The sequence below is a fragment of the Myotis daubentonii genome, chromosome 2, assembly GCF_963259705.1.
Source record: "Myotis daubentonii chromosome 2, mMyoDau2.1, whole genome shotgun sequence".
Taxonomy (NCBI): Eukaryota; Metazoa; Chordata; class Mammalia; order Chiroptera; family Vespertilionidae; genus Myotis; species Myotis daubentonii.
The window spans coordinates 11192281-11215777 of NC_081841.1; the positions used below are offsets into that span (position 1 = coordinate 11192281).

Consider the following 23497-nt stretch of genomic DNA (forward strand, 5'->3'; position numbering starts at 1 on the left):
TGTCTCCTCTATCACATGGGGAAAGGGAAGAATGCTGACAAACTGGGGTGGGCAAAAGTAGGTTTACAGTTGTGAATACAGAAAACACAGAGTTCATTCTCGTATTAGTATTTATTAATTATTATATTATTTTCCATACAAACACCTGTAGGCCTACTTTTGCCCACCCCGGTACATAAAGTGCCCGGTACTGTTCCTGGCTCTGACGAGACACTCAGTAAATGTAGCTGCTATTAGCCTGGGAGTTGCTATGGTGAGTGGACTCACCCAGAGTTCAACACCATGGCGCCCACTTTCATCTCTTGGACTCTAACAAATGACTTTAGAAACCTATCCGGATGTCTCCAAATTCTGCTGAATCTCCCCCTGCAGGGCTCTTGGCCTGGCCTCTGAGAATTAAGACATTCGTTTATAAGGACATGTGGACCGATGTTTAGTGGTCATTCTTGAGTGGCAGAGAGGGAACTACACAAATGTCCATTAATAAGAAAATGGCTGAAGAATTGCAGCACGTGGAATAGTGTGAAACTATTGAAACTATTGGGTTAAGAGTGTAGCTATGGATGTAGGACAGGGGCTGTGCATGGTGTGATAGTGAGTGAAAAGAGCCATTTGTGAGAACATAAGTGTCAGCTTCAACCATGTATGTGTGTACATGTTTGCAGAGGTTGAACGTGAGTGATAGGCAGGAATACACACCACACATACCCGGCAGGTGAGATCAGTCAGCCAGGCTGGGAAGTGGGGGAGAGAGGTTGGGTGGGGGAGGCCGGGGGGGGGGGGGTTGGAGATGGTGGCAAAAATAGGAAAAAGCTTAATGCGTAATGTTAAATGAGGAGACCGGTGTAAAATTCTATCTCTAATATTATTGCAAAGTATCCCATTTTGTAATTAGACCTATAAACGAGGATTCTGAAGTCGTGTGGACCAACACACTGATTTGATTAGGTGATGAGGTTGTGAACAATCCCCTTCCTGAATTTCTATGGTAATTTCAAAACTCTTATTTCCATTTTAAAACATTTCACTATCCCCACCCCAGTCCAGGCCCAAGCAGTGGCACTTCCTGTCAGTTTTAATCAATTCCACGTCGGTGCCTGTCCCTTCGGTCTCTCCTGATACAGTTCATCCTGCAGCTGGCAGGTCGCTTTCCTGTCCCCAGACTGAGCAACTTCCCCAAGGTCCATCCAAGCCATGTGTACCCCTCCCTGCAGCTTTGATGACCCCCAATAATCTGGCCCCAAATTGCCTCTTCCTTCTCCCCGACACCCAGATTCCGTGTCAGGGGCCTTTCCTGGGCCGGCAGTGTTCTGGAAGCTGGGGATGCAACGGGACCAGCGAGGCCGGTTGGAGGTCACACCGGGCCCTCGCTCAGCACTGTGGCCTGCACGCACGGTGTGACCAATAAATGCATGTGCCCCTGGTGGGCGTGGGCCCATGGACTTGAAACCTCTCAGGGTGGCCTGGAGAGGGCTTGGGAGAGGGAATGAGAATGTCCAGATATTTGAAGGCTGTTGGGGAAATAACCTAAGGCAGAACTGTAACAGGAATAACGGAGCTGCCATTCATTGGGTACTTACAACATAAGTGCTTCCCATGCTGTAACTCACTTAATTCTCACAGCAACCCTGTGGGATGGGTACTCATCACCCCCATTTCATAGACAAGGAAACTGAGGCACAGATCCATGTAGCAGCTGGTCAGAGGTCACACAAGCCAGGATGTGAAACTGGTCAGTTTGCTTCCCTCTGCCATCTCTCCGATTGGTTGATGCCCTGGGAAGACAGGTTTTAAGGGCGGGAGCTTCCTTTGGACCCCAGAAGTGTCAGCATTTAGGGCATTTGAGCCTCGGCAGGATGACCACCTGTCAAGGCATCCTATTGGGGATTCCTGGGCGTGTCAGGTGACTGAGTGTTTCTGCAGCAAAGGCCGCGCCCAGAGCCTTGGTGGAGATGCTCTGAGATGCTAATGAGTGATTTCCTCTTCTCTCTTCCAGCTCACAGCCCCTCACTTCCCCGTGGTGGTCAAGCTGGGACATGCCCACGCCGGAATGGGAAAGGTATGAGAAGCAGCTCTCACACTCATGTTCATGCTCATACAGACACCACAGACACCCTGTTCCCCTCTCTGTCCATCCCCTACCACCCTCAAAGTGCACTCCCCCCTCCTGCCCAGCCCCCTTCCTCTGAGCTCCCGGACCTGGGAACCTCTCTCCAGCTCTGTCTGGACTCGCAGAAACCACGCTGGAACTGCTAGCTACTTGTCTCCTATGATTGCGGCTTCAGGGTAATGAATGTAAAGCATCTTGTAAATGGTGATTCTTTTGTACCTGTCATCATCTGTGCCGTGGCTGGCTGTAAGCTCGTGGCTTTGTCACTGCAAGGCTAACATCTAGAAAGTGGCTAATACATCGGGCTCCATGGAGGAAGTCCCTGGAGCCAGTCAGCTTCTGTGAAAGTAGATGATATATTTTACACCGTCGCAGCTGACATAATTGGTCTGATCCTTTTGGTTGCAAATATAGAAACAGAATTTGGGGAGAGGTAATTCATTGGTCCAAGCCATCAGGAAGTCTAGAATAGTTCTTGATAGAGTAGGACAGCGCTGGATTCAGAAACTCCAATGATACTGACAGAGCTCAGTCTCCTCTATCTCTGGACTCTGCTCATCTCTACTTGGTGTGTTCTTCCGACAGTCGGCATGGCTATGGGTGGCCCACCTGGTCCCTAAGCATCTCTATGTCTGATCTCATGTAGGGGCATTGATCGGCCTTGCTTGGGTTCCTTTGCCCACCCTGAATAAGTGGATATGGAGATGTATTCAGCCCCACTCAAACCAGACCGATCAGGGTCTCCACAGGAAATGGAGATTTACTCCTCGGTAAGGGGGCAGGAGTGTGGGGAAGTGGTGGGGAGTGGCTACCACAGGCCGCCTCTCAAACTTCTGGCACCAATAGAACCACGTGAGAACATGTAGGTCTTAGCGCCTGCCATCCCTGTTGAAGGGACCGGAGCCCAAGCACCAGGTCCAGTGCAGGGGTCCTAGGTCAAGGACAGCAGGAGCCAGTAGCAACCTTGCTCTGAGAAGGCCCACCCAGCCGCAAATAATCCTGCACCTTACACCTTTGTTCTTCCCTGCCCTGTGTTCCTTCTGCATCATCGCTTCCCACCTAAACTCCATCCCCTTCAGACAGCAAAGACAGAGCCCAGCAGGTCAGGCCACGACCCCAGCTCTGATGTCCTGAACTTGAGCCAGTTCCCATCTAACTTCCCTTGCCTCTTCATCTGTGGAATGATGACCATTCCAATAATCGTCTTTTAACTGAATCTCCCTCCGTGCTACCTCTCCCTAGAAAGTACACACCGTGGGGGCGGGGCTCTGCCTGTGCACCCCACCTCTGTGTCCTGTAAGGGCCCCTGGTGCACAGTGGGCCCTCCGGTTGTTGGTGGACTGGATGGGTGAGTGGACCCGTTTTGATGCATCCCTGTGTCTGTTCCCACAGCCTCTCCTCCCAACCCGGCAATTCTGCTGAGGCTGCCCTCCCTCTGGTCCTCAATAACCTAACCCAACGGGAATTTTTTCTGAATCGAGCTCTCTGTGTCATTTAAATCTGCCGCCTCCCTTCTGTCCTGCAGCCCTTCCTCCAGGGAACTCCCGGCTCTCCTCTTCTCTCCCTGACCACGGCTTCTGTGTCCTCCAAGGACCTTTCTTCCTGCTCCATTCCTCGCCGTCTATTCCATCACCAGGCACTATCTGAGCACTCATCTTCTCTTTCATCCTCAGCGGCATCTACATGCCAACAGCCAGCCCCCAATCACACTTCCTATCCAGAGCACCAGACCCCTCAGCATCTCCACCCTGTCTCCCATGGAAACCTCAGACTCTATACCAGTAGTTGGCAAACTGCGGCTCGTGAGCCCTTGGCCCCTTGAGTGTGGCCACCAAGTTTTAATCGCATTGTACGTGTGCACCCGCACATGGCATTTTGTGGAAGAGCCACACTCAAGGGGCCGCAGTTTGCTGACCACTGCTCTAGACATTGCAGACCATGCCCGTGATCTTCTCAGACACCCTGCTCCCCCTTCTTGTCTCCCTCCTCCTCCCATGACCGTATCTAGAGCAGAAATCACCAGTCCTCCCGTTGTCCCTGGGAGTCATCACCTCTCCTCCTCCATGTTCAAATGGTCATCAAGTCCTTACTTGCCCGTTATTAATGTCTCTCCAGCTTGTCCTGTTCTTTCCACCTGCTGCCACCATGTTGGACAATTCTTGTAACACTAGAGGCCCAGCGCGCACGAAATCGTGCATGAGTAGCTTGCTTCCACCTGCTTCAGCTGGCCACCCCGCCCATCGCCACTCATAGCTCATACCCCACCCTCCACCACTTGTAGCTCGCACCCCACCCCGCCTGCCACAAGAGCCACTGCTTATGGGCCAGGGGAGGGACCAAGAGATTCTCCATGTACCTCCTGGTGACAGTCGTTTGGTCGTTCCAGCGTTACGGCGTTACAGCCACTGGCCTTTTATAGTATAGATTAGAGGGTTCCCAAGAATTAAATTCTGTTCCTAAAGCTTAAAATCATCCCAGACAGGAAATGAAAGGAAGAAAATACTTAAAGAGGCTGACCCAGTGCTGGGGGGCGGAGGGGGTGCCTCTGAGAAACTCAGGCCCAAAAGGGACTCAGAAAACATGGAAAGGAGGACGTGTCTCCAAGGACGGAAAACATCACCAACCAGAATGACCTGAGGTTTAAGGAACGCTGAGGCGAGGGGAAAGGGCTTCCTCCCGCTGTTCAGGATGAGAAAACTGTCAGAAACGCTCTGGACGCGCCGACCGAGCAGATGATGTCATACTCGTGGCCACGAGAGAGAAAAACAAAATTGCTACCTTCCATGGTACTCCCAGCTCCTCTCAAGAAGGGAGATTGCCTGGAGCCCAGCAGAGCACGTTCTTAGGAGAAACTGGCAGAAGCTGAGCATGAACTCCGTGTTGCTGGGAGCCCACCTAGCGCCCTGTGCATGCAATCACTGAGCCATCCGTCATATTTCTCCTCTGTTCCTATGTGTTGATTGGGGCCTGCTCTGTGCCAAGAATCAGAGGATGAATAGGACCCAGACTCTGCTCTCACTAAATTGGGGCAACAGTCACGTAAAGAATTAAGTGTAATGTGTGTTGGAGGTCTGGGAGAAGGCTGCGAGGGCCGTATGGGGATTGACGGAAGAAGATTTTTTTTTCTTTTTTTTTTTTTAATTAAATCTTTATTGTTCAGATTATTACATTTGTTCCTCTTTTTTTTCCCCCCCATAACTCCCCTCCTCCCAGTTCCCGCCCCACCCTCCGCCCTCACTCCCCACCCACTGTCCTCATCCATAGGTGCACGATTTTTGTCCAGTCTCTTCCCGCATCTCCCACACCCCTTTCCCCCCCAAGAATAGTCAGTCCATTCCCTTTCTATGTCCCTGATTCTATTATAATCACCAGTTCATTCTGTTCATCAGATTATTTATTCATTTGATTCTTAGATTCACTTGTTGATAGATGCATATTTGTTGTTCATAATTTGTATCTTTACCTTTTTCTTCCTCTTCCTCTTCTTAAAGGATACCTTTCAGCATTTCATATAATCCTGGTTTGGTGGTGATGAACTCCTTTAGCTTTTCCTTATCTGTGAAGCTCTTTATCTGACCTTCAATTCTGAATGATAGCTTTGCTGGATAAAGTAATCTTGGTTGTAGGTTCTTGGTATTCATCACTTTGAATATTTCTTGCCACTCCCTTCTGGCCTGCAAAGTTTCTGTTGAGAAATCAGCTGACAGTCGTATGGGTATTCCCTTGTAGGTAACTGTGTTTCTTTCTCTTGCTGTTTTTAAGATTCTCTCTTTATCTTTTGCTCTTGGCATTTTAATTATGATGTGTCTTGGTGTGGTCCTCTTTGGATTCCTTTTGTTTGGGGTTCTCCGCGCTTCTTGGACCTGTAAGTCCATTTCTTTCACCAGGTGGGGGAAGTTTTCTGTCATTATTTCTTCAAATAGGTTTTCAATATCTTGCTCTCTCTCATCTTCTGGCACCCCTATAATTCTGATGTTGGTACGCTTGAAGCTGTCCCAGAGGCTCCTTACACTATCCTCGCATTTTTGGATTCTTTTTTCATGTTGCTTTTCCGGTTGGGTGTTTTTTGCTTCCTCGCATTTCAAATCATTGACTTGATTCTTGCGCTCCTCTGGTCTGCTGTCGGGCGTCTGTATAATATTCGTTATTTCAGTCCGTGTATGCTTAATTTCTAGTTGGTTCCCCAATATAAGATTGAGGGTCTTATTAGTTTTCGTGTAGATCTCATTAAGTTTATCGGCAGCTTCTAAACAGTTCTTGAGAGACCTTAAAAGTGTGGTTCTGAACTCTAGATCTTCCATTGACAATTTTGTCCTGTTTCTTTGTCTCCGCATTTTGTTATGCTTCCTTGGTGCACCCCCTAGTGGTCTTTGTTCGCAGTCTTATAGTTAAATCTTGATTGTTGTAGCTAATTCCAGGGAGGGTTTGACCTCCAGGCCAAGTGGCTATGAGAATCAGCTGTGTCAGCAGTGAGAGAACTTCTGTCCTCTAGGGAGGTGCTAATCTAGCCTTTGCCTGAGGCTATCCGGCAAATGCCTCTGTGCAGGGCTTGGGCGGGGCGGGTCGCACAGGATCAACAGGGTGGGCCAGAGAGAGCAGTTATGGCGGCTCTCAGTCCTGTCCCCAGGGGCTCTGCCTCTCTGAGTCCCAGCACCCGCTGCAAAGCTTGGAGAGAAAGCTGCACTCGCTCTGACCGAAGCCAGACAGTCCCGCTTCTCCCGTTTGAGTCTGGGTCCCTAAAGACTCGCCCGGATCTGGTGCTCAGAGTCTGTGACTCCCTCCCGATTGAAAACAACAACCGCGCCCTCCGCCGCCAGCCCGCTCCGCGCACTCCGCACCTCAGAATTCAACTTCAGCACTGCGCCTCCTCTGAGTGTCCGTGTGCGTTTCTCTTTCCTCCTAGTTGTAGGACTTCCACTCAGCCAGCGTTCCGGTGGTTCTGGGTGATGTCCCTTCCGTTTTTTGGTTTCACTTTTGAAGTAGTTGTTCAAAGCAGCAAACTCCGGCGTTAACCTATGCCGCCATCTTGGTTCTCCGACGGAAGAAGATTTTAATGTAGCTTGAAGGAAGGAGCTTAATTCGCCCTAGGGGGTGGAGGGATGGAAAAAACTTCTACCTCAGGGGAAATGTGGGTGGTTTGTGTGCCTGGAAATGTAAGGGATTCCAATAAAGAAGAACGACTTGAAGAAAAGAGGTGGATGAATACCCTCTTGTATCAAAACAAGCGCGATAGGTGTCACAAGGCACAGAAATCAGACACTGTGCGGTTGGGGGAGCCCTTAGGTAGGAGGTAATCGCGGGGAACACCAGGAGGTGATTGTGGGGAACACCAGGAGTTCTTCAGAAATAAGTCCAACTAGACCAATGGTTCATCTGAGCAGAGGATGGTTCTGCCCCACCCCCCACCCCCCGGCGGCATTTGGACATGTCTATACACAATTTGGGTTGTCACAGCGAGGAGTGGGAGAGGTTCTACTGGCATCTGGCATCTATCAGGTGGAGGCCAAGGATGCTGCTGAACATCCTCCAATGCCTGAGACATCCCCCCTCCCCCCCACAAAAAAAACCAGAAAATTATACAACCCAAAATGTCAGCAGTGTCAAGGCTGAGAAACCCTGGACAAGACTAATTCCATTTCCTTTTTTCTTTGTTGAAAGTTTTACCAGACTGTAAACCAGAGGAGGCAGTCATTATTATAGAGTTCAACATGCTTCAAAGTCTGTCCCAAAGAATTATAATTATAGGTTTGAAGAACTCTGTGTTCAAATAAATCTTTTTGCAGAACTTCTCAGAGTCATGAATTTTGTTTATATACATTTTAGGGATGAAAGAACATGGAAACGTGAGCAGAATTTCCCAGACTTACCTGACCTCAGAAACCTTTGACCATTTCTTTATCGAGATACTTGTCCTTTTATTAATTTGTAAAAACTCTTTGCATATTAAACACATTCATCCTTGGTCATGGTTTGCAACTATTTTTCTCCATTTGATAGTTATATTTTCATTTTGTTACTCAGTTTTTAACCTTTAAAAAATGTAATCTAGTTACATGCTTCCATCTTTGGGAGGCCTTATGTTATAGTTGCAAAGGGCATTCACTTGAATCTAGGTTACTCCGCCTACTAGTTGTGACACCTTAGGTAAATTGCTTAGCCTCCCCACCTTAGTTTCTTCTTATGTAAAGTGAAGATAATCGTATCAAGCTCATAAGCTTGTGATGAATATCAAGCTCAGTGCCTGGAACCCAGTGGGCTCTCGATAAATATTAGCTGCCATTATTATTAAGAATATTCAGACCTTCTCTGGGGCCCAAAACCCAACTTAAGTCCATCAGGGAGGTATGACTAAGCAACATTATCTGTCAGAGACTATTTAATTTGGCTACCACTTCAGTGTGAGTCAGATGAGTAAGGAATGGCCAAAACCTCTACTCCATAAGTACCCAATAAATAGATGAAAATGGGCTAAATCTCATGACTCATTAGGGAAATGGAAATTAAAACCCCCAATAAGATGCTACTATACAACCACCAGAATCAGTAAAGTCAGAAAGGATAATAATATTAAGTGTTGACAATGACATGGAGCAGTTAGAACACATTCGCACACCTAGTGAAAGTGTGAACTGTACACCTGCTTTGGAATACAGCTTGATATTATCCACAAGCTGAAGTCACACAGAAGCTCCTTCAGGTATGCCCAGCCTAGATGCCTGCATGTGTACACCAGTGGTTACGGCAGCTTGTTCACAGCTGCCAAAACCCAGACATAGCCTGTGTGCATTAATAATAGAATAGATGCATCAATTACATTATATTCAGACACATGGAAAATGCCCCACCATGAAGATGAATGAACTACAACTATAGTTATAGGGAAATTAAACTCTAGTGTTAAAGTGGGATACATACTTGGTTAATAAAACTTTTTTAAAAGCAAGAACATTGTTACCATAAAAGTGTAGACATTATCTCCATGGGAGAGGGAAGGGTGCTCATCTGGATGAGGCAGAGGAGGGCGGTGGTCCAGCTCTTGACTTGGGTGTTATGTGGATGTTTGCTTTGTGATAGCTCATTGAACTGTTGCTTCTGTACTGTGCAGTGCTTAGTATATGTTATATTTTTAAGTAAAATACGATTTTTAAGAATGTCACCCACTCTTGGGGTATATTCATGGAAATCTGAGATCCAGGACATGCCCTGGTCAGTCAATGGCCAGAAGACTATGGGTTCTGGGCTGTGTTAGGTGTTTGAGAGCCATTGATTAATGAGCAAGTTCAGGGAAATTTGAACTGAGCAGAAGGGAAGAAGCATCTGGCCTGGAAGGGCTAGAGACAGTGTGGCCAGCATCTGCAGAAACACGGAGAACTGTCGTGGAGAGATAGATTGGACTGATTCTATGTAGCATCTAGCCAGCAAAGCAGAGAGCAAAGTCAGGGTGAATGGAATGTCAATTGTGTTAAAGGAGCAACTTCCTAGCAATCAGAGGTGAGCGTTAATGGAATGGACGGCCTTTTAGGTAGGAAGTTCTCATCAGTGCAGAGTTTAGCAAAGATGAAAACTTACGGAGAATTTCAAAAGAGTATAAGCATCGTGTGAGATTCTTAGCCTGAGATGTTTGAACCCCCTGACACTGAGACAAACCTGTGTATGTGGTGTGAACCTTTTTGGGGGGGAAAGAGGGTTTATAACCTTTTTCAGCTTTTCACAGGGGCCTGTGACCCTCTCAAAGGTTAGACATCATGGAGATGATTCCTGCATTATCTTAAAGAATCCACTGTTTCAATCAATACTACAAGCAGTCCATTGAAATGAATGGCATAAGATCATGTTACCATCAAAGGATCAGAAACTAAGTTCAAGGCCAACTTTCAGCAGAGTGTGGGGTAAAGTCTGGAGACTCTACAGTCAGGTTTTTTGGTTTAAAAGTGGGTTTACCTTTTGCTGGTTGTGTGTCCTGAGGCAAATTGCTTCATCTCTCTGTGCCTCAATTTCCTCCTCTCTAATTTGGAGACAAGAATCTCCCAAAGTTTAGGGAGGTGCCTGGTAAATGCTCAGTGAATGGGCATTTAAAATTCCGCTACAGGAATAAATATTCTGATTGCTTGACTGCTTATCTCAGCAGTGCCCGCAGGAGGGAGGGTAATAACAAACTGCCCGCCCCCTGGGGGCCCCCTTATCCTTATTTCAGACTTTCAGGGTTTGAGCCCAGCATCTCACCTGGAAGATAAAAACCTAAGGCCCAGAGAGAAGGGTCTTACCCAAGGCCACACAGTAGGGAAGTGTCTCCAAAAACAATACAGGAAGGGAAAGACCTTTGAGATTATTTGGCCCAATAATAATAATAAGCACAATAATAATAAAACCTAGTGCTCTCTAGAATTTACTCAATGCAGGCATTGTCCTAAGTGCTTTATATATATCCAGTCATTGGGTGCAATCCTCATAACCACCCCATGAGAAAGATACTAACTGAGGCATGGGGAGTAAGTGGCAGAGTTGGGGTACAGGCAGTCTGGCTCCAGCACCAGAGCTGAGACAGGTGAAAGGCATATTCATGATCACAGCTTAATAAGCCCCCACCCAGGTAGCCTCACACTTTCCCTGCATGCTCGGGGTTTGCTGTCCTTCTCAAAGGAGCCTGGAGTGGTAACTGACGGGATTGAGTCGCCCCTGCAGACAGCCTGTCTCTTCTGGGAGGTTGAGGTGGCAGCTCCTACACACGATGTTCCCACCAGCCTGAGAGTCTCCCACACCCCTGCTTGGCCAGGGCCGCTGCTGTCATCAGCTCCAAGTGGCCGGCTGACTCACTCAGGAGCTTTCCTGGCACGGCTGCATTTTCAGTGGGAGTGGGTGGCCCAATGACATGGTAATGGAGAGGGAGGGCTAGAAAATGAGCCAACGGAGGAATGGAGCCCTGGGGAGCTGTTAAGAAAGCACAGCGTCCCCAGCATCTGGGCGACCGCCAGAGGGGAGAGCCACTCTGTCTGCCGCTCAGCCAAGGAGGCTTGGGTGGGCAATGTGCTCCAGAGAGGGTCGGGGTCAAGGTCCTGCCAAATGGAAGGAGGAGAGCGAGGGGCCACGCCCACGCCACTGACTCCCTCTCATCTCCCACCTCCCTTAGATCACCACTGTCCTCATTGTCCCTCTGCTTCTCTTGAGCCAAACGGGCCCTCCAGAGGGGACCTGTCAGTTCTTGGCGCCTTCATGAAAATGTTAAGCCCTGTGTCCCTTCTCGGGGATTCCAGCACAGGGATTTCGTATTTACAAACTCACCTCCGCGCTAAGAGGTCTGTGTCTCCCTCAAACCAGTTCTCACAGCTCTTCACGGTCACTCATGACTGTTACAGCAGCAAAGCATCTGAGCCGCCCAATATGCCTCGTTCCTGAGCGCCAACAGGGGGGCCTGTGCCGCCTGCTGGTTCCCGCCCCCAGCCCTGAGCAAGGGTCCTCCTCTCAGTCTGTTAGGGCCACACTTGCACATTCTTGTGCTTTTTTGTTGGTGGTTTCATCATGTAAAATGCCCCCCCCCCCCATTCGTGTTCCCACGGGCAAGGAGGCTGTGATGGGCCTGATGGAGGAAATGTATGTTAGATAAGCTTCGCTCAGGCATGAGTTCCAGCGCCATTGGCTATGAGTTCAATGTTAACGAATCAACAATATATATTAAATTGTCTCCAAACAGATACGGTATATATGGAATATAGTCTTCAAACAGAAACACAAACTAAGGAAATGTACTGACCGGTTGATGAAAATGTGACCAGAGGCTTAAAGGAACCTAACCCTGTCTTTCCCTTAGGAGCAATGGTTCAGTGTTCATTAATTCGGTGTTTGCTGAATCAGCTGTGTGTGTGTGTGTGTGTGCTGTGTGTTGTTTGTAGTGTTGACATAAGAAACACCCAAACCTGTAGAGAATTTTTTTAAAAATCTTTATTGTTGAGAGTATTTTGAGCCAGACCGGTGCCAAGTTCAGGAAGCAAGATCTCAAATACTTCGGGGAATGACAGTTTGCATTGTCTCTTATGCATGTGGAGTTCAGGAGGGAAAGTAAGGAAGATCACAAAAAGATGGTAGAAAGTGAGGCGGGGATCAGACTCCTCCTTGAAGGTGTTTGGAGGAGAATTACTTCTGGCATTTCTCAGGTGCACTAACCTAGATACACTAGGGGTGGGCAACCCCTGGCACACGTGCCAAACATGGAACGCCAGTAACTTTTGCTGGCACGTGAAACCCTCTCTTATAATCTTCCATTTACAATTTTTTTCGTAATATCGACTTTTTTATTTTGCAGATAAATTCAGTGTAGGTGCATCTTAGATAAATAAATAGTTTTACATAACAAGTTATCTTAAAGACCATAGACATGGATTGACGAGAGAGGGGAAGAGCAATTTCTATGCCTCTGCCTTAACTCTCCCTGCCTTCCTAGATCCGACCAGTGTTTTGGTTTCATCCACATACGCTTGTGAATCTTTGTTCTCAGTGATGAATTTTGTTAAGCCTCGTAATAGGAGTAGCCTGATGGATGAAAGTAGTAGCTCTTGCAAGGTCACGAAATACAAACCTGATGTAAAATCTCTGTCATCAGTGATGCAGCAGCAAAAGTCCCACTGATAATATCAAACGGAGTCATAAAGTTTTCTATCGGACTATCAGTGTACATGTATACATTAAAAAATCAATGTATTTTTCATCATCATATACTGTGTTTTTGCCGCTCAAATAAATTTTACTATTTCTTCAAGGTGCTTCACATACATACACCTTAAGAGTTATCAAGTAGGCGTAACATGTTTTCAGAAAATTAGGGTTGGCACGCAAAAGAATTTTGAGTCAGAGATTTTGCTGGTTTTGGCACGCACTCACAAAAAGGTTGCCCACCCCTGCACTAGAACACTAGGTGGGGCTTGGTTAAACCTTTTACGAGGTTATAGGCCTGGGGCATGACTGTCCACCTGCCCTGCCCAGTTAGGAATTAGTGACCAGATCACCCTGTGAGGTTACTTCTGGTCACTGTACTTGTGCACACCCCCTTTTTCGTTCCCAGTACCTGTGTGTGTGTATATGTGCATCACACACATTCTGTAGAGAATCCTAAAGATCTTTCTTTGATGACAAAACGCAATGGATGTGAGCACAGACATTAGCAAACTGAAACAGCCGTTGTTTGACTCTGGTTTGCCTGTGTTTGTCATGTTGAAGGCAGATCACCTGGACGGGTAACTCATTTCTCTTACAAGGGTTTAAGGCTAAGATCTCTTAGTTTAAGGCTGATTACTAGTGGTATTTCCTCTGCCAGTTCCCACACCCTTGTGCCAACCTTGGTTCACCGGCAAGAGCGTTGGTCTGGGTTCAGAAACCTGGGCCCTCCTGCCAGCCCCAGGCTCCATGGGGCCAGTGGTATCGACCTGAGCAAGTCATTTAATCATGAGTGCAGTGGGTCAAGTGTATCAAATATGCATGCCTCTCCTCAGCCGGTGACTAGGAGCAGCTGGTGAGTCAGCATGCCTTAGCAAGGATGAAGTTCCATGCGAGTGTGAGATGGGTGGGTAAGCGAAGAGGAAGAGGACAAGCTTTGGGCTTGGGCCTCCCTGGGTTCTGATCCGGACTCTGCCATTTGTCAGCGCCATGACCTTGAGCAAATTCCTTGACTTCTCCAGGATAATGCAATTCAGATGAGGCAGGATGGACAAAGTAATAGAGTGGGGGCCTGGCTGGTTTGGCTCAGTTGGATAGAGCGTTGGCCTTCGGACTGAAGGGTCCCAGGTTTGATTCCGACCAGTCACGGGCAGGTACCTCGGTTGCATCCCAGTTGGGGCACACGTGGGAGGCAATCAGTCAATGTGTCTCTCTCATATTGGTGTTTCTCTCTGTGTGTGTTTCATCCCCTCCCTTCCACTCCCTCTAAAAAAATAATGGGGGGAAATATCCTCAGGTGAGGATTAACAAAAACAAAAGGGAAAAAAACACAATGAACTATCACTGCAAATCCACTAGAATGTTGTCAGTCATTAAGATTGACAACACCAGTTGTTGGTGGGGATGTGGAGCAACAGGAATAGCGGGAGGGCATTAACGAGTCCTGAGCACCCCTGCACCAGGATGCGCACCCTCCACACCTCTAACCCTCCAAGGGTTATTTTGCCCAAGGTCACAGGTAAGTGGTGGAAAGGGGACTCGAACCGAGATCAGCAGGTCCTTTGGCCCTTCTCTTCCTGCTGCCTGGGACCTCTGGGAATGCCCTGGTGGAATCATTGCTTCCCGTTCTAAGGCGACCAGCCAACTGAATGGAGGGTTGATATCTAAAGAATTTTGCAGGGCTCCACCCCAGAAACTTGTCAGTACCTTGGAGGCCAGCGTGACCTTTGCATATGAAGGGCTCTTGTTTGGTGAACTGGCCACACCCCAGGCCCGAAGCCATGACTAAGAGCATTCATGCCAGCGAATGAGAGGACGAGAAAGAGTAGCACCCCGCACTGTGTTCAAAGGCAGCGTGCAGCCCCGCCTCCTAAGATGCATGTTGTCAAGGAGGACAGACTCCACCGGGCAGACTCCCCTAGAAGGAATACACTACCTGCTCTGTGAGCACAGACCCCACAGCACCCACAGGAAAACAGGATGTTGTGAACCTGCAAACATGGAGGAGCAGCACTGTTTCCTTCTTCTCTTCTCCGTTTTCCTGGCTGACCCACCCCTGCATTGTATGCAACAGGGGCCGGAGAAGCCATCCCTCAGGAGCCCCTCGGAAGGAGGAGAGGGTGCGCATCGCCTGTGGGGTGGGCAGCACTCCCTGCAGTTCCCAGCTTGACTACCAGCTCCTCTTCCCCCAGCATGAGACCCTGGTGTACCATTTACAAACTACACCCACATGGGAAGCCCGGCCAGGCCCCAGCAGTCCTGAGAGGTGGGTATTGGTATCATGATACCCATTTAACAGAGGAGATAAGCAGAGACCAAAGAGACGAATGATTTGCACAAGGTCACACAATGGCGTCTTTGCACTGGTCCTGGCGCCCCAGCCAGAGGAGGGCAGCCCGCAGGGAGTCCCGCCGGCCTGTTCGGAGCAGCCTGCATGTCCACGGAGGCCTTTCTTGGCCTGAGTGTGCAGGCGCAGCCGTTCTTTCTACCGGCCAGCCAGAGAAGCGGCATCCTGAGACAGGCAGAGGCCACCTGCTTCCTGGAGGGAGAGCAGCCACGTCTCTGGCTTCTTGGAAACAGCTCCGCGTGGGCGCAGCTGGCATCGCTGCTGACAGGTGGCAGAGGCGGGGTGTCTGTGGGGGGATGCCAGAGACGCAGTGGGCTTATTACATTTTGGCGTGCGTGTGTGTGCATGCGTGCATGTTTGCGTGTGTGTACATGTGCATGTGATTCGGGATAGGCTGCGCAGAGGTCTTAAACACAGTTGTCAGCCACCTCTTCTAAGCCTCCATCCAGGCAAACGAGGCACCATTGGTAGACCTGTCTCTTGCACAACTCCTGGCCTCCAGGCCAAGAAGCCTGCACACCCGCACCCAGTCCTCCAACGGGGAGGAGGGAAGACGCCAGGGAGAGTGTGGTGGACAGTGAGCGTGCTTCAGGCTTTTTCGCGTCAGGACACTGACTCCTAAGATGGTTGTATTTAGAGGATTCAGTGGGGTGAACGGAGGAGGCTGCGCACAGCTGAAGAGCAGGGCTTGGGGGCTCGCAGGCTCCCTGAGGGGTGAGGGAACAGCAGCAAGGGCGCCTGGGAGGCTCTGGGTGACGGACCAGGCGATGTAGCTCCTGACTTGTCAGGGCCTGAGCTCCGTGTGCTGCTCATGCTGGGTGGGGTCAGCGCTCTCTCTATATACAGTCAGATGGTAACTCTTCTAGGCTTTCAGGCTGTGTCGTCTCTGTTGTCACCATTCGACTCTCCAACGCAGTGTGAAAGCAGCCCTGGAGGACACGTGAATAAATGAGGCAGCTTTATTTATGGACACTAAAATCTAAACTACATATTATGTTGACATGTCGTGGAATATCATCCTTTTGATATTTTTTCCCAACCATTTCACCGTGATTCTTACCTCATGGGCCGCACAAAAACCATCATGTACCCTCGGGTCGAAGTTTACAGACCCCTGTTCTGCGTCATCTTATCGTCTGCACCCGTCCTGCTGGATTGTAAGCTCGCTATGTGCACGAGCTGCACCCACGGATGCCACCGCCCCTCCAGGTGGAGGCCAGCGGCCCGGCACCCTGCACTGCATGAGGCAAGGCGCCTGGGCAGCCGAAGTGTTGCATTCAGAGCTGACACTTGCCAGGAGCCGCCCTTCCATTCAGTCTCACGGTCACACTGCAACGCCACAAACACGTGGGCAAAAGACTCAGCGACCCAGGCGGGCGCTCGCTCACCACTGCAGGTGATTTATTGAAGGGAAGAGCAAAGGAAAGGAACCAGCAACTGATAAGCGGGATAATCAGGCCGTTCCCTAAACAGTGCACCAGCCCCTCCAGGGTTCCTGTCACTCCCACCACTTCCTGCCCTGGCAGCCTGGCGAGGACATCCTCTGAGCTCTGAGGCTCCGCATTCGGAAGGACTGGAGGAGGGACCACGGCTATTGAGAACTTCAGGCCAGGGCTCTTGTGTTCACTCAACAAACATGGATGGATTTGGTGCCCAGCTGTTCTGAGTTAGGGACTCAGTAACTGTTGATGGAATATTTTGGCAAATACTTATGAGCATTGGTTCTGTGCAAGGTGGGGGCTAGACCCTGGATGGAGGACTCTTGGTTAAGATCCCAAGATGAAAAAGACATGGCTCCCGACTGCAGAGAACTTACACGCTGAAGACCCAGGCTCGTGCCAGACTGCAGTCCACTGCAGGGCTTGGCAAGCTAACACCCAAGGCCCAATCCAGCCCCCGGCCTGGTTTCATTAATAAAGTTTTATTGTAACACAGCCCTTCCCGGCGAAAGGTCAGAGTTGAATCGTCATTATGGCTTTCAAAGCCTAAAATATTTACCATTGTACACGCAACGCTTTCCAAGCATTTGTATAGCAAACCACAATAAGTAATACATTTTGACTGTCACCTGATTCCCAGACTGTAGATAGGTAGGTAGATAATTTGAAAGAACACTTGTCCTTCCTATGTGCCAGGTGCTTAGATATAATCTGCTGCATTCTATTCCATTTTTTAAATGTTGGCTGTGACCCATTAAATTGATTTGATGACTCATTTCAATCCCGCAGCATGTACATTCACTTCATTTGTTCAAGAAATGCTTACTGAGCGCGTTCTACATGCCAGGCACTGTGCTAACACGGGAGCTATAACACTGAACACCGAAGTCTCTGTGCTCAGGGGGCTTGCTTCCTATGGGGGAGGCGGTCGATAAAAGCTGTGATATGTCAGGTGATGAGAAGACCAAAGAAGCAGGGTGAGAGGGACAGAACGGGACAGGGGTGTGACCAGGGAAGCCTTTCTGTGAGGTGACATGCGAAGGAAGGAGAGGGCACGCCATGTGGACAGAGGAGGAAGAGCATGGCAGCAGAGGGGACGGTATGCACAAAGGCCCTGGGGCAGGAGCCACCTCTGTGCAGTCCAGGAGCAGGCAGATGGCCAGAGGGGCTGGGGTGAGTGCTTTTGATGAAGAGTGGTGGGAAGTAAGGCTGGGGGGAGGGGACGGTAGAGGTGGTAGAAGAAGATCATGTAGACAACTGACTTCAATCAAAGCAGCAGGAGGTAAACTCAACAGAAAGATAAGAGCTGAGAAGGGAGTCCAGGTACAACTGAGCCATGAGGGAGGGGAAATCATTGATTGACTCATTTGTAAAAACAGAAACCGGTTAAACCTCATTTCTCGAGCGTCCTCCATCTCAAACAATTCAGTTCTCAACCAAGTTGTTCACAGAAAAACATGTCTTGGTTGAGAACCAAAACTTAAGTTTGCGACCTGACAACCCTTTCATGCTGATACCTCAGCAAAACATAAAGCTTCTGGCAGGCAACGAGCAGAGTTGGAGAGAATGCTTTTGTTGCTGGCAAAATCGATGATTAGCACAATGTTAAAACACAAAGAGGCCAGCAAGAGTGCTAATGTTGCGAAGGGAGTGAAAGTGCTCACAAAACAGCAATCACAGGCAATTGCATAGGCAGGAAAACTGTTGTGGCTCCGATAAAGGAAACGCAGTTAGCCTGTGATAGCATTTCAGTGGTAGCATTTCGGAGGCAGTGATATATAAAAAATTCCTTTAAGGCTAGTAGGGGATGGTTCCATAAATTTAAGAAAAGAAGTGTTTATAAATTAAACCGTATATTAGACATGTACTGTATATAAGAAAGGTTGAAATGGAATCATTGGGGGGTCTGGAATGGATTAATTCACTTTACATTCTTTCTAGTGGGGAAAAAACGATTCCGTTTTTGAACAAATCGCTTCTCGAACAGCCTTCTGGAACGAATTCAGTTTGAGAAACGAGGTTATACTGTGCTGAGTGCGTGTCGTCACTGTGCTGAGGCCACAATCACGCCTGGGCCTCCCTCCTGGGACAGAGCCCAGGCCCCGGCATTTCTGCAGCCCCAGGTGAGGCTGAGGGAGAGCCAGTGTTTCGAGGCTCTGGGCTGGAGTGAGAACTGGAAGAACAAGTGAGATGGGAAAGGTCGCGGCCAGACCGTAGATGCATTTTACACTGCACTCCAGAATTTGGACTTTGTCTTCTAGATAAGAGAGAGGGAGTCTGGAGTCCCCGGGACCCACGAGGAAGGAACTGTAGCCGTTCAGGGAAGAAATAAGGGCTTGAACCCAGGCAAGAGCCGAGACAGTGAGGAGTGAGATAAGGATGCAGTCAAGATATAAGAAAAGCAGAATTGAAGGAACATGGAGACTGACTGGGTGGCGGGCAGAAGGAAATTGAGGGTCTGATGATGCCGCCCACTGAAATGTGGAATCAAGACGGATAGGCTTGAGGGGAAGGTCATTGCGGTTTTGAACATTTTGAGTGTGAGGTCCCCGTGGAAAACAACAGGAACCGCCCGCCGTTTATTGAGCACTTACTGAGTGCCAGGCCCTGTGCTCCTTTTTTGTTTTAATATATTTTTATTGATGTCAGAGAGGAAGGGAGAGGAAGAGAGAGATAGAAACATCAATGATGGGAGAGAATCATTGATTGACTGCCTCCTATATCCCTCTGCTGGGGATCGAGCCCAGCATGTGCCCTGACCGGGAATCAAAACGTGACCTCCTGGCCCTGGCCGGTTTGGCTCAGTGGATAGGGCGTCTGCCTGTGGACTGAAGGGTCCCGGGTTCAATTCCGGTCAAGGGCATGTGCCTTGGTTGCGGGCACATCCCCAGTGGGGGGTGTGCAGGAGGCAGCTGATCAATGTTTCACTCTCATCTATGTTTCTGACTCTCTACCTCTCTTCCTTCCTCTCTGTAAAAGATCAATAAAATATATATTAAAAACAAAAAGAAAAACGTGACCTCCTGGTTCACAGGTTGACCCTCACCACTGAGCCACAGCAGCCAGGCCGTGCTCTGAGTTTGATGTGCGCTGTCTTATTTAATTGGCACAACAGCTGTGTGCGGTAGGTTATCTGATTATCCCCCTTTTGCAGAAGGGAAAACCAAGGCCCAGAGAAGCCCAGAGAGTGGGCAGGGTGGCGATACCTGTTATCGTGTGCCCTGTGGCACTTCGCACAGAGCCGGGCAATGGTGAGCGCTCAGAAAATGGCAGTGTTATTCATTACGGTTATCTTCTCGCCACTGTGGGAAGGAAAGGCAGGACAGGCCTGCGGAGAGCGGAGCCAGGCCTATTTCGGAGCCCTGTGCATATACAGATGTGTATATAAATGCCTCCGTGTGTGTATACACACATATCACTAGACCCGGCCCCGGTCTGTTGCTGCTTTTTATTTTTGGCTCTGCAATTAGGCTTCTCAAGTGCCTTTTGATCTCACCCCATTCTCCAGCCCTGTCCCACGCCCACCCCATAATTACTTTATAAATAAAGTTCTTCTCCAAAAGTCCGTCTCGGCCTCCTTGCCTTTGTTCTGCTCTGGGAAGTAAATTGTGTTGCTGGCCCTGCAGCCAGAGGAGGTTTATTCTTGCGGAGAGAAGGGGAACTTTTATTTATTTATTTTTTTGCTATAGCTCCTCTGGCCTGTTCCTGCGCCAAATAAACAAAGCTGCTATTCATTTTGGCATCCCCCCGCCCCCCCACTCTGTCGTGCCCGGAGCCATTTTATCAGCACAGCCCCCCTGGGCTGTCCCTCTGAGAGGCCGGAACAGCACATGAGCAAGTTCTGAAAGTGAGTGCTGGGAACACAGCATCCCCCTGGAAGAGGCCCCAGAGGGGGGACTGTGGCTCTCTCGGTGAGCGTAGGAGCAAACGCTATGTTTCAGGTCGTGGTCGGAAAGGGCTGGCGGCTCCCATGTGGGCTCGGCAGAAAGCGCCCGCCAGCCCATCCGTAGTCTGTGGCTCAGGGGCAGGGAGCAGAGGCAGCTGGAAAGAAAACTTAGTGGCCCTGCTCTTCTTGCTGCCCCCCCCCCCCCCTCACTAGCAACGCTGCCTCCACCTGCGCCCCATGCACCGGCTCCCACGCATCCGGCGGAGGGTCTGGAGCCCAGCCTTCCACCCGACGCTGCCTCAGCACCGACCCGCCTTTGCTCTGTGGCCGCCTCTGAGCCCTCTGCCCAGTGAACTAAACGCTCAAGGTATACACCATATACGCCGTGTACACCAGGTCCGTCGGCAGCAGCTGCAGATGGAGGGAGAGCCAGAGTCCCACCCAGCTGGTCTCTCGCACGAGCCCACCCTCCAAAGAAGGTGCCCCCGAGGTGTCTCCCAGGGCTCTCAGGACCCCAGGGAGTCCAATTTGAAAACCACTTTCTTGTGTCAAAAGAAACCATGGTTGGCATCCACGTGTTCGTTTCTTCATTCAGAAAATCGTTCTCAAAACACGTACTGTGTGCAAAGAGCAAGAAGTACAGTCGTGATTCCAACAGCCAAGCCCCTGCCCTCAAGAGCTCACATTGTGGGGAGTATTGACAACTACAGGGTCATCCGAGACCGTGAGCAGGAGGCAGGGCAGGCGGCAGGGTGAAGTCGCAGAGCGTGAGGAGGGCGTGGAAGGGCTGCTTGGGCCGGGTGGTCGGGAGAGGTCACGAGCAGGAGCTGGCTCCGTGAGGATCTGCAGGAAGGTGTGCGGGCAGAGAGAATGACAAACAGCTGCAGAGGCCCCGAGGCGGCCTTGAGCTTGGCGAGTTCTAGGAACTGGAAGAGAAGCCGAGGGGTTGGTGGCCAGGGGTGAGGCCGAGAGATCGCAGGGCCCAGGCTTGCCGGCCCTCACAGGGGCACCGATAGGAGACTGCAGGGGCATGGGAGTGGTTCAGAGGCTGTCGGCACCCACCCACGATGGTGGTTTTGTTCCCTGCGGAAATCATGAAGTCTGCACAGGGTTCTCCCTCACACAGCAAAGGCACTCCGAGGAGGAGCCGCAAGTCCTCACTTCTGAACGGTCCTCCCCGCCTTCCAGGTCTCCTCCCTTCCTCTTCCCTTTCAGAAGTTGTATCACCAGGAGCAAAGTGGCCTTATCCCTCAGGGCAGGGAGGGCGGGGTGGGAAGGGGCACCTTCAGTTTTCTCTTCTGTACCACGAGGCCACGGGATGACCCCAGAACCCTCCTCTCTAATGAAATCCCACATGAAATTGGAAATTATAGGCAAAAACAGTACTGCTCAGCGGATGTGGCTCTGTGGTTGAGTGTCAACCCAGAAACCAGGAGGTCACCTGCCCAGGTTGCTGGCTCGATCCCCAGTGGGAGGGGTGTGCGGGAGGCAGCCGATCGATGATTCTGTCTCACCATTGACGTCTCTATCTCTATCCCTTCCTCTCTCTGAAATCAGTAAAAACGCATTGGGAGGTGGGGGGAGTACTATTATGTTAGCTGTAACTTTATCCCATAACTAATGACAACACTTACCACACGTCCATCAGGCGAGCACAGAGGGTCTGTGATGAACGTGGTCTTGTGTCGGCCTCAGCACCCAGCTCTCCGTTCCAGTGAGTGTCCCTGCCCAGCCGGGTCGTGGGAAACCAGGCTGCGCTGCACCCTCGGGTGACCCCCCAGAGAATCCACGTGGAAGGGGAAGCCTTCCTCCGAGGGCTTCACAGAAAAGAACTGCCCAGCAGCCCAAGTAAATGTCCATCAAACATTTGAGTGTGGGGTTTTTTTGGCGGGGAGCGTTGGATGCTTTAAAATCAAGCTTTTATGTCTTTTATTTTAACAAAACAATAATCAAACATGTGTTGCAACACTTCAGTTCCTTCCATGGAACATTGAAAAACAGGCAGCATGTGCTGTCTTCCAGCCAGTGGTGTGCTGGCCGACTGGCTCGCTGGGCTGGGGTACAGCCCTAATTCATAGTGGTTGCCAATTTCTGGGGTGTAAATACTTCTACTGTGGACACCTTCGTGCTGACAATGCTTTAAAAACCGGCTCGCGACATTCCCAAATATTTAACCATTGCCTCTCCTGAGCCGTGGGGTCCGCTCCCGGACACCTATTTCCAGCCCTCGGACGTAGTTGGTGTTTCAGGTGGAGCCCCCTTGAATGCCATCACCCAAACCCAGCACCGCCGTGGCGCCCGAGTCCCTGGGACCATTGCCTGGGGCCAGGGAGCAGAGGCACTGGAGCTGCCTCCTTTCCCCCACTTCTGTTCTCAGAAATGGCCAGAGGGTGACACCGGGACAGTCATGGTGACACCTCCTTAAGCCAGGTCCTCCCGAGCCCACCTGTGCTTTACAGAACTCAGATCCTACCCTGGGAGCTCATCCTTCTAAACCAGTTGAAGTATCTTCATCTTTAAAACCTTCCTCGTCTTGCCCAAGCATCCTGCCCCCTGCCCCCTGCCCCCTGCCCCCTGCCCTCCTGCCCTCCTGCCCTCTGCCCTCCTGCCCTCTGCCTTCCTGCCCTCTTGCCCTCCTGCCCTCCTGCCCTCTGCCTTCCTACCCTCTTGCCCTCCTGCCCTCTGCCTTCCTGCCCCCTGCCCTCCTGCCCCTGCTCCCTGCCTTCCTTTGTGCCAGCTCTGAACCTAGCACAGCTCTCTCTCTGTACCATCTGACTGTCTGACTGTCAGTGTTCTGGGCTGGACCCTGAGAGAAGAAAGCATGGTTGGAGCCCCGGGACCCAGCATAGGGCCTGATAATTTGTTAATTTACTAAACAATGTTAATGAGCCCCTCCCATGTGCTGGGCAGTGTTCTGGCCACTGAGATTACAGTGGAGAACAAATCCAAGGCCCTGTCTTCATAGGGTTGTTGATTCTAGAAGACAGTCAGTACATATGAAAGGATTGTCTCTCCCAGCCGGTGTGGCTCAGTGGTTAAGTGTCAGCCAATGAACCAGGAGGTCACAGTTC

At 50.1% G+C, this 23497-nt stretch overlaps 1 protein-coding gene across 1 annotated transcript in view; it reads left to right on the forward strand.

Moving 5' to 3' along the window:
- Positions 1 to 23497, forward strand: part of SYN3 (synapsin III) — a 387944-nt gene that overhangs the window by 325173 nt on the left and 39274 nt on the right. Inside the window, 2 exon segments of the mRNA XM_059681741.1 lie at positions 1997 to 2059; positions 17053 to 17066. Of these exon segments, the coding sequence (XP_059537724.1) occupies positions 1997 to 2059; positions 17053 to 17066 (77 nt within the window).